This window comes from Nicotiana tomentosiformis, chromosome 6 (genome assembly GCF_000390325.3).
Source record: "Nicotiana tomentosiformis chromosome 6, ASM39032v3, whole genome shotgun sequence".
NCBI lineage: Eukaryota > Viridiplantae > Streptophyta > Magnoliopsida > Solanales > Solanaceae > Nicotiana > Nicotiana tomentosiformis.
Window position 1 is genome coordinate 41,825,653 of NC_090817.1, and position 10,306 is coordinate 41,835,958.

General features: G+C 36.6%; 1 protein-coding gene across 1 annotated transcript; it reads right to left on the reverse strand.

Annotated features, from left to right (window-relative positions):
• Positions 1 to 287: 287 nt before the first annotated feature.
• On the reverse strand, positions 288 to 2,437 carry LOC138893866 (uncharacterized). The gene is made up of 4 exons (XM_070178532.1): positions 2,347 to 2,437; positions 1,545 to 1,638; positions 750 to 1,445; positions 288 to 531 (listed from the first exon to the last, which is right to left on the reverse strand). The coding sequence occupies exons 1-4, from the start codon at positions 2,435 to 2,437 to the stop codon at positions 288 to 290; spliced, it is 1,125 nt and encodes a 374-aa protein (XP_070034633.1).
• Between the last annotated feature and the right edge of the window lie 7,869 nt (positions 2,438 to 10,306).

Sequence of the window (10,306 nt, forward strand, 5' to 3'; positions counted from 1 at the left end):
GGCTGGAGGGTTCAATGCTGATAGCAAATGTATTGGCACAGTTTGAAGAACATGAGAAATAAGTACTGCCCGACCACCTATAGAGAGAAGTTTACCTTTCCATAATTGAAGCTTGTCAAGTACCTTTTTGATTAGACCACGATAATAATCCATTCTTCTTTTTGCATAGAAGATAGGTAAGCCTAGATAAGTAAAAGTGAAGTCTTGCCTCCCAATTTCACCTTGTTGACCACCTCCATGCTTGTTGAATGATGCATATAGACTGCTGACTTTGCCTTGTTGATTAATTATCCAGAATCCACTTTATAAGCACTCAACACCTCCATAATCAAATGTAATGATGTTGCATCCGATGGCAAAAAAATAATGGTATCATCAGCATAAGCTAGATGATTGATCTTTGGACTCCATTTTGGCAAACCAAATCCACAAAAGTATAGATTCCAATGTAAAGCATTTAATCCCCTTGATATAGCTTCATCTGCAAGAAAGAATAATGTAGGTGATAATGGATCACCTTGCTTGACCCCTCTAGAAGATTGCAAGAAACCATAGGGTTGTCCATTGATCAACATAAAATACCAATTATTTGAAACCCATCCTCCTCAACACCTTAGTCATGAATAGCCATGAAAACCTATCATAAGCTTTAGTCATCTCTAATTTGATCACAACATTCGGCCCAGCCGTAGCCCTTAACCTAATGTCAGTAATGTTTTCTTGAGTCAACAAAACATTTTCAACAATACTTCTTCCTTAACAAGCCAGCTTGCTCATCAGAAATAAGGGAAGGAAAACGGTTAACAAGTCTTTCATGAATTGCTCTAGAGAATACCTTATTGATAAATTTGTTAAGGCTTATAGGTCTCATTTCTGAGAAAGTATTTACCTTCTTCTTCTTAGGCAGCAATACTAAATTTGTGTGAGTCACAAATAATAGTAGCTCATGGCCATTGAAAAGGCTCTTCACCATGGAAAAAATATCATCTTTTATAATATCCAAGCAACTATGAAAAAACTTACCAGTGAAACCATCAGGTGCTCCAGCACTATCTCCATTTAACCCAAATACAACATGCTTGACTTCTTCTTTTATAGGTTGTTTCACAAGATCTTCATTATGCTCCATGGATACCATGCTAGGAACATGGTTAATAATCACAAACGTAGTAGGGACAGTTTGTTCACAAAATAGTTCTTGAAAAAAATTCACTGCCTCTTCTCCCAGGTCATCATTACCCTCAATCCAGATATCTTGATCATTTTGAATTCTTTTCAATTTTAAATGCCTTCTTCTACAATTTACTTGAACGTGAAAGAATCTTGTATTGAGATCACCCTCCTTGAACCATGCCATTCCTGATTTTTGTTTCCAGAATTCTTCCTCTATATCCAAATATCCAATGAGCTCAGATTGTACCTTATGCAGCCTTTCCCTGTTAAGTCTACTAGGGTTGATCTCAAATTAAGCCTCATGTAACAATACAACCTCCTCTAGACTAGCAATTTTCTGGAATATATCACCATAAGTGGCCTTGCTTCACAATGAAAGTGCTCTCTTCAACTTCTTTAACTTGTAATTAAATAGAATGAATGGGTTTGCACTAAAATCAACCTGCCAGTTTTCCTTCGCTGTATCTTAAAAAGTAGCATGATTTATCAAGTAATTAGCAAAGAAGAGTGATCGGATCCAATTTTTGAAATATGAGTGATCTCAACACCTGGGAACTATTGGAACTCCAGATTAGCTAGAACCCTATCTAGCCTTTTAAAAATAAAATCTTCCTCCGCTCTACCATTCCACTAAGTAAAGATACTTCCTTTGAAGCCCAAATCATGTAGGTTGCAAGTATTGATACAATGTCTAAAATCATCCACTTCACTTAATGAAACTGGAAGTCCTCCAAACTTCTCCTCCTCATCCTATATCACGTTGATGTTTCCTCCAACTATCTATGGGGCTGGCATATCACTAGCTAGAGCATACAAATTGTCCCATTGTTCTATTCTCTTGATGGCATCACATTTGGCATACATCATAATCATCATCAATAAAAGCCTATATGTTGTTGGAAACATTCACAAATGCTTGAGCAAATCCAATCCTCCTTATGTATCTTTCATATTTCCTCGACTGTTGATTTGGCTCCATTAATCCCACAAACCTAAAATGATGTTGCCTATGCATTGTAATTAGCCTTTCAAAGGCTTTCATTGTGTTCACAGATATAATGTTCCAAATGATAGCATACATGGCTAAACATTGGATTTAGAAATTGTCCTTCCTATTTGTACTCCAGTGCCAGGCACACTAGTTTTCCTTTTGATGTTTTTTATTGCCTCTACCAGCTGATTTTACTTTGACAATTTGTCTAGGAGAGAGATCACCTTGTCTTGCAACATTCATGAAGTTCTGCGCAGTAGTTTCCTCATCCATATCCCTTCCGTTCTTTCCCTATTATTTTCTTCTTCCCCAATCTGATGCTGCTTTGTAAGTTGATTCTTACCTGGTTTAGGAACCACTGCATTGTTCCCTTTGAATGCTCTTTGATTAACTGTGGCTACAGATACCACTGGACCATTATTCCTAAGTGTTAAGTTTATTCTTTGTTTGAAGGGTAGAGTTTACTATTACTAGGGTTGTATCATGTATTGTAGAGTTAGGGTTAGGGCTAATTTATGATATATGAGCTGGTGGTTTAGAATTAATATTTTTATCTGGAGGCTTTAGGTTAAGTTCGGAATTATTTTTGTCATTCAAGTTGCCAGGTTCAACACTTGCATTGCTCTTGTCCACAATATGTAGTTCATCTCAGGTGATAGGTCATCAACATATACTTCTTCTTCTACAAACTGAACCACTTCATATAAGTTTTTCCCACATGATTTATTATCATCTTCTGTACTAATATGTTCATCCCTAGTTGCACATAGCAATAGCTAGTGTTTGTTTATAAGATTAACATTCCTTTGCCCAGTGGTAGTAGGAAGTTGACCATCCTTCAGTGGATCACTCCCAGTTGATGTAGGCTTGAAGACTGCAGCCTTGGGATTTAATTTGTTTGCTGACTTTGGAGACACATTCCCAGTCGCATTAGGGTTTCTAATAGGGCTGCGATGAACAAGATTATTTTTTACCAGTACTAGTTTATTGTTGTTCTCCTTCTCTCCTTCCTCTACCTCAAGTGCTGCACATTTGTTGGCCACCTAAACCTGCTGAGATGCTACTGCCTCATTATCAACTGGGATAAATTTTTTCCCAATTTTGCCTTGAACATCAACCTGTTTTGCACCAATTTTTATACGATTATCTCTTACCTCTTTCCTTTGTTCACCCACATTACCAACAACTTTAGCAGTTATCAAGATTTTTATTGGTTGCTCAAAATTGTTCTTCTTTTCTCCACCATGCTCAACACTTTCCCCACTTTGTTGTTCCACTACTAGAATCAATTCCGGATGTAATTTCTTACATTCCTCCTCATTGTGTCCTTGGAACCTATATTCCATACAATACTTAAGAATATAGTCATATTGAATCTATACCCATTCATTTTTCTCACTTCCTTAATAATTTCATTCTCGATATCTATCGTCACCTTCTTTGGTAAATCAGCTAACAAATCAACTTGAACCTTCACCCTCGCACAACTTGGCCTTGCTTTGTTAATTGTTGCCATGTCTAAATACATTGTCTTCTTCACAGCAGAACTAAAGAGAAATGACATTCCTTTACAAAATATGTTGGCAACAAGTTTGGAAAAGAAATCCATGCTAGGACTAAAGGAGTCTCCTCATTAACTTTGAACTTAACATAAAAAATAAGAGGTCACATTTGATATTGGTACCCATCCTTCGCCTTCAAATAATATGCACTCTTGGACGTTAAATTCAAAAAATCTTCAAACAATGTCAATCTAATCAATACAAGCCTATACCTTAAAAATCCAACGTTACATTCTCCTTTTATTCCACATTGAGAGGGAAGGATTCGACGTATTCCATGTAATTCAGGCCACCCACTTACGTATGATAGCATATTTAAGTCCCTCAATGATGTTCATTCGATAAACCTCTGATTCAGTGCACTTTATTAGTGGTTCTCCATGTAAAAATTGGACAGACATGATTGGAATTGGCGTAACAGTCTGGGCAGTATTGTTTACGTGCATGTTTGCATTTAATAAACCAGGTTTTAGTATTTTTGAGAAATCTAAGGGTTGGTAATTGTTTGAGGTTGGGTTAGAAGATGAAGTTATGGATTGGGGAGGCAAACCAGCCGTTGAGGGTGGTTGGCCACCAGCCAGATTGGCCATGGGCAGAGCTCCGTGCAAAATCGCCTATGAATCGCCTCGCCTAGGTTTCGCGGGAGCTCGCTTTCCGATTGCCACTCTACCCCACCTAATATTTAAAGGTATACTAGGGTACTTGTTTTAGTCCTTATGATCATTATCCTATTGGTCTGCTAAACAGTGAGATTTTGGGTAAGGGTTCTTGTTCTTCTAAGGGGAAAGTATTATGCACCCCCTAAAATCCACCCGAGGTAGCTCCATAGGATTTAGACTAGGTTTAAGGAATTAGATGTCTATATTCTGCTTCGTTAGAGCTTAAATGTTTTATAGCTTACTCTATGTCTTATTTCGAGCTTATCGTTTTGAAAGAAAATAGTATATGTTTTTAAAAGAGGATATGAGTTTCACTTATGAAAGCCTTTGAAAAAATACTACATAATTGAAAGAATTTTGGAAGTATATATATAGTGTTTATATTTGCAAGCTTTGTAAAAAATATGGACAGGTTTAAAACAAAGTACCTTTAAAATGGTATGGCTACTTGTATAATTCTAGTAAAAGTAAAGGATGTTTAAAGAAGTAAACTTTAGGTATACCTTTACGACTGATTTCCGAATTTTGTACTCGAGTTCAAACCATTTAAAAGGTCCTTAATTGCAGCACTGCTTGATTCGCATAAATAGCCAGCTTTTTAAAAATCATTTCTGGTTCATTTCAGTTTTCTTGTTGTTTTAAAAGAGAAAATGGTTGAATCTTTTGCAAATCTACCTATATTTCAAAGATTACGTGAAAGAAGATTGTTAGTAAGAGTTAAGAACTAAATAGAAGTGATCGACAATTTGAATTGCTTACTACTAGGTTGCATTGCTATTTTCATTTTTTTCTATGTTTTAAGGGCTTGCCTAGATTATTGATATAACTCAAATAAATAAAAGAAAGCATTCAATCAAATATCATTAGTGTCTGATAAATAACAAAAGCACAAATTATTAAAAGTGATAGAGGAAAGAGATCGACTCTTGGTTTGGGCCTGAAGGAAATTAGGCCTAGCAGATAGCGAAGATAAACAACTCCGATGACTCCAATGTTCAGGTAAGAAATTTGGGATTGAGTTCTTTGAGAACTCGGTAGGCCTAATTTAGATACATGTACAGAAAGAAAGAGAAAGTCATTAGATATGTGGCCCAATATTCTATTTAAATATAAGTAACACCAATATAGGCCCAAGATAAACTGTAGCAATCAACAGTAATCAAGAATGCAAAAATAATATGACATCACATATAGTAAAGCAATTTACAGTAAAAACCATTAATTTTATTGAATACTAAAGCTAAAGAGAATAGCAAATGTCAATAGATTAAGGGCTTAGGGTAAAATTCCATTCATGGCCAAAATACCCTTTGGATCCCTAGCACTTCAAAGTTCACAAGGGTCTTAAGGACCCCGAGCAGTGCTTGTGTCAAGGAGAGTAGCTCACCCAAGAAAATATTTCTACTTCTGAATACCCTAGCTACTCTCACTTACTCTTCTATATAGGTTTATGTGCTAATGAGGCATTCAATGTAAACCCCAATACCACATTGGTGACTATACACAAGGAGAGGTATCATTTTACAAATAACTGTTCAGAACACCAAAACATCATCAAACCTATCATAGTTTGCACACAAGCATACAATGCCATATACTTTTATCAGGCTTAAGGGTACTCAACAGGATCAGTACAGGTACTGGAAAGCAATAGGAGCATAACAACACATTAATATAAGAACTCAGAATAAGTAAGTCATAGAGTTCAAAGAAGCACAGAAGGTATCAGATGTATCAGCCTCAATAATCATACTAGCAGGTTCACACTTATGAAAATCATTAGTTGTAATCATGTACTTAGTCATGTATATACTTAGAAAAAATATAATAATACCCCAGCTTTCACTAAATTTGAGAGTTAACAGTCCACTTCAAAGTTCTAAAATGGATGGGGCAAGCAAATACATTAACAGGTGACCTCTAAAGAGATTTTTTTCATTCCTCCTAGGTTGGTTAAGAGTTAAATGTATAGTCCTAGATTCAAACAGGGTAGATAAACATCAAAGGGAGTCTCCTAAGTCCATGAGTAACTATAGTAAACTTAGTAGGTTTCAGTAATATGGAAACACAGTCACAAATATAATATACAAGCAACAATTCTCTACTGAGACAATGATGAGTACAGAACAACCAACGGATGAGCTTTAAACATGTACATGTTATATTCTTATAAAACTACAATATTACAATATGACTGGGTACCAAACAACATGGGATTATACTAACAATATCATTATAGTGGTCCAGAATAGTGAAAGTTTATACTAGGTAAGTATATTTCAGTTATAAGCTAAGTAGATTAGTCTGTCATAATGATTTTTCACAGCACTTGATTCTATCGAATGGTATTCAACTATTACAAGTGCAAAATTCAATCAGGTTTCTATGCATGACTTGAACTAAGTAGATGGCAGGAGACAAAGCAAAAGTGCATAGGTTCATTAGAGTTTAATCCAGTTATTTTGAGATATTATCTCATACAGTGAAGTTTACAGGTGTGATAAAACAGTTATGGGAGCTGACATAAGGTTCTTACACTAATGTTCTAAAGTTACAGAATCACAGAAGAACACATTAAAGAAGGAGACAATTCAAGCATTGTAAACTAACATGCTTAGATTAAGTGACAGCCCCATACTCAACATCATGTATCCATATCCACTTAGGCCATATATCAAGTGAATCGTATCAATAATACTAAGACAAACTAATATATCACACATGAGAGCTATAACATAACATCAGAAGGTTAAAAAAACTATTAAGGTCGTTTGAAAGTTTTTTGTTATTCTTAGAAGCTTAACAATATATAGAAGTCACCCAAAGACATGTTCATTAGGATTCCCAGAATAACCAATTAGTAAGTAGCTCTGATATCATAATATTAAGGAGTTTATAATTCTAGAATTCAGTGATCAGTTATGGATTAATAATAAATATATATAGATAATCAATCATAACATATTAGAGATAAAGCCATTTAATAATAGAAAAATATGCTTTCAATCAAACGATTAAAAAAGAAGAAATGTTGAAGTTTACTGACATTCTTTTGGGAAATAAACCAAACAAAGCCTCTAGTTTAGCCATTAACAATCTCAACTCAAGCTCGAACAATAGGCATAATTCAGAACCGTAGAAGGAAAAAAAATCAATGAGTAATCTAGGGTTTTAGTTCTCTTTCTGTTTTCCATGTTAAATTAGGAGGTAGGTTATTAGGTGAGAGCATTGAAGGCTCCTATTTATTGTGTCCATTAAAGCCTAGGGTTTCAATGAATTCAAAATGATAGTGGAGAGTGACGAAGTTTAGATGATGCAAGTAAACGAGTGAAAATCGATGAAATCATAGGAGAAAATCATGGCAAAATTTACTTGAGTGAGGAAAGCTGACTATTGAAGGCTAAATTAGCGGACAAAGCTCGAGAATACATAGGTCACTGTGTTTGACCTCTGGGTATAGAATCTTCATTATGAGACCGAGAATAAGCCATGTATGCTTTGATTTAACATAACACAAGAGAATTTCGGGGATTTGATGTTTCATGCTTAAGCTAGGGTTTTTCGGATTTGGGCATTTGAATCCTAAAGACGGAAATGGGAAAGAGTTCAACGGGGATCGTAGGTATGAAAGACTAAAGGCATGATTCTCTGGGTGATTTGAGACCTTGCACGAATTTATGCAAGGTTCTCGTGACATGCATGGTGTTGTGAGTGGAGAGAAAGGAGAGGAAAGGGGAAAGGGTGGCGTCTAAGTCAAAGGAGAAATGAATTAGGGTTTGGGGTAGGGGTTGGTCGTTACTAAAGATAAAAGTGGGAGATGGAACGGGAGCCGTTGGATCATTTGATCAATGACTCCAATTATTTTGAGAGATAGGAGTTTTAAAATAATTCTATGGTCCGTTTAATGAGGGAATGAGACGTGTGATGTGGCAAGCTCTGATTGGCTAAGGGAAAGAGACGCGGATCGCCGCTGTGTATTAGAGGGTCATTTGGACTGGTTCAGATGGGGTACTAGGGCTTGGTATTTACGGTTATTTTTTATTTAAGAAGTAGCCACTTTGTATTAAATTACATACTTGCAAACGTAGCCAATTGATATTTAACCTCTTACATATTAATTTAATTAAACTTAAATAATTCAAATAAAGCTGTAATAAAAATTAAAATCATCAAATAAACTACTAATTACTATAAATTAACTAATTAATTGTTAAATATCCTTTTTTCTATTTGTGACATTAATTTCGGATTTATTTAGAAATAGTAGGATATTTTACTAGAATTAAGGAACGACCTTATTAAATTAATTATTAACCTATGTAATGAATATGAATTTTTTTTTTAATAATTTAAATATAATGGAAAAATATTAAAGATAATATTTTATAATTATATAATGACCAAATTATTAATTAATACCATTAATTACTTAAAATAGGTATTATTAATTAGAAAATATCTTTAACATATTTATTGGAAATTAATAAGTGTAAATAAATTAATTTTTAAAAGGAAGGTGAAAATTATTCGTCAACACCAGCTACCTCACAGGTTAGAGGAGGTGCCAAGACTCCTTCCGCTCGTACTCTAGAGGAGCTAGCTCAGGGTCACCAGACACCGGGTGTATTGCCCGTTCAGCCGGTTGCTACTACTCGGGCTGAGGTTGGTTCACCCATGAGTGATGAGGACCAGAAGAGGTTGGAGTGGTTTGGGTGTCTTAAGCCTCCAGAGTTCAGCGGAGTAGAGTCAGAGGATGCTTTGGATTTTCTAGACTGGTGTCAGCGGATTCTTCGCACAATAGGTATTTTGGATGCTAGTGGGGGTTGCATTTACTACTATTCAACTAGCAGTGTCAGCATACAGATGGTGGCAAACTTAGGCGCTGAGCCAGCCAGTCGACGCAGTGCCACTTATATGGCATGAGTTCTAAGTTCTCTTGTTAGAGAAGTTTGGTCCCAGACTCTCAAAGAGGAATTGCATAGGCAGTTTGAGAAGCTACGCTAGGAGGGTATGAAAGTTACTCAGTATGATATGAGGTTCACAGATTTGGCTCGTCATGCAGTATGGTTGGTTCCCAATGAGAGAGATAAGATTAGGAGGTTCATTTATGGCCTCAACTATGGTTTACATTTCTGTATGGCTCGAGAGGTTGCAAAGAATGCTAGGTTTGGCCAGGTGGTTGAGATTTCTAGACGCTTAGAGCAGGTTCATAAGATGAAGCATGACGAGCGGGAGGCCAAGAGGCCTTGTAGTTCAGGTGGTTTTGGTAGTGCCTCATCTGGAGGCAAGTCCTATTACAGCAGAGGTCGTACTTCTTGACCCGTTCAGGAAGCTCGTGATGTTCATCGTGGCTCTTCAGTTAGACACAGTTCCTACAGTGCATGCCCAACTTAGTAATTATTCAGTGCGCTGCTGGGACACAGTTTCTACCGTGCTCCATCTACCCATTTCCACAGGCAAATCTTCAGGCTATCAGGGTCAACAAGCTTACAATAGGGGTTGTTATGAGTGTGGAGACTTGAGTTATCTCAAAAGAGATTGCCCAAGACTATTAACTAGAGTCCTATAGCAGAGCTCTCAGTGTATGATGTCAGCACCAACAGCTACCCCACCCGCACAGGCAGCTCGGGGTGGGGCCGATCAGGTGGTTGTCAGTCCCGTTGCTACGCATTTCCAGTCAGGCCAGAGGCGGTTGCTTCTGATGCCGTGATCACATGTATTGTTTCAATATTCCACAGGGATGCTTTGGAATTGTTTGATCCCGGTTCCACTTATTCGTACATTTCATCATACTTTACTCGTTGTTTGGATATGCCCCGTGATTCCCTAGTTATGCATGTTCATGTATCTACACCGGTGGGTAATTCTATTATTGTAGACTGTGTGTATCGGTCATGTAGGGTGACTATTGTGGGATTAGA

What these genes read in the sequence shown, in the direction of transcription:
- LOC138893866 (XM_070178532.1), bottom strand. Translation starts at nt 2,437, where the DNA reads ATGGATGAGGAAACTACTGCGCAGAACTTCATGAATGTTGCAAGACAA. An exon ending in TTGAAGAGAGCACTTTCATT is followed by an intron (nt 1,446 to 1,544) that starts GTGAAGCAAGGC and finishes CAACCCTAGTAG; the next exon opens with ACTTAACAGGGAAAGGCTGC. An exon ending in GCTGGCTTGTTAAGGAAGAA is followed by an intron (nt 532 to 749) that starts GTATTGTTGAAA and finishes GCAATCTTCTAG; the next exon opens with AGGGGTCAAGCAAGGTGATC.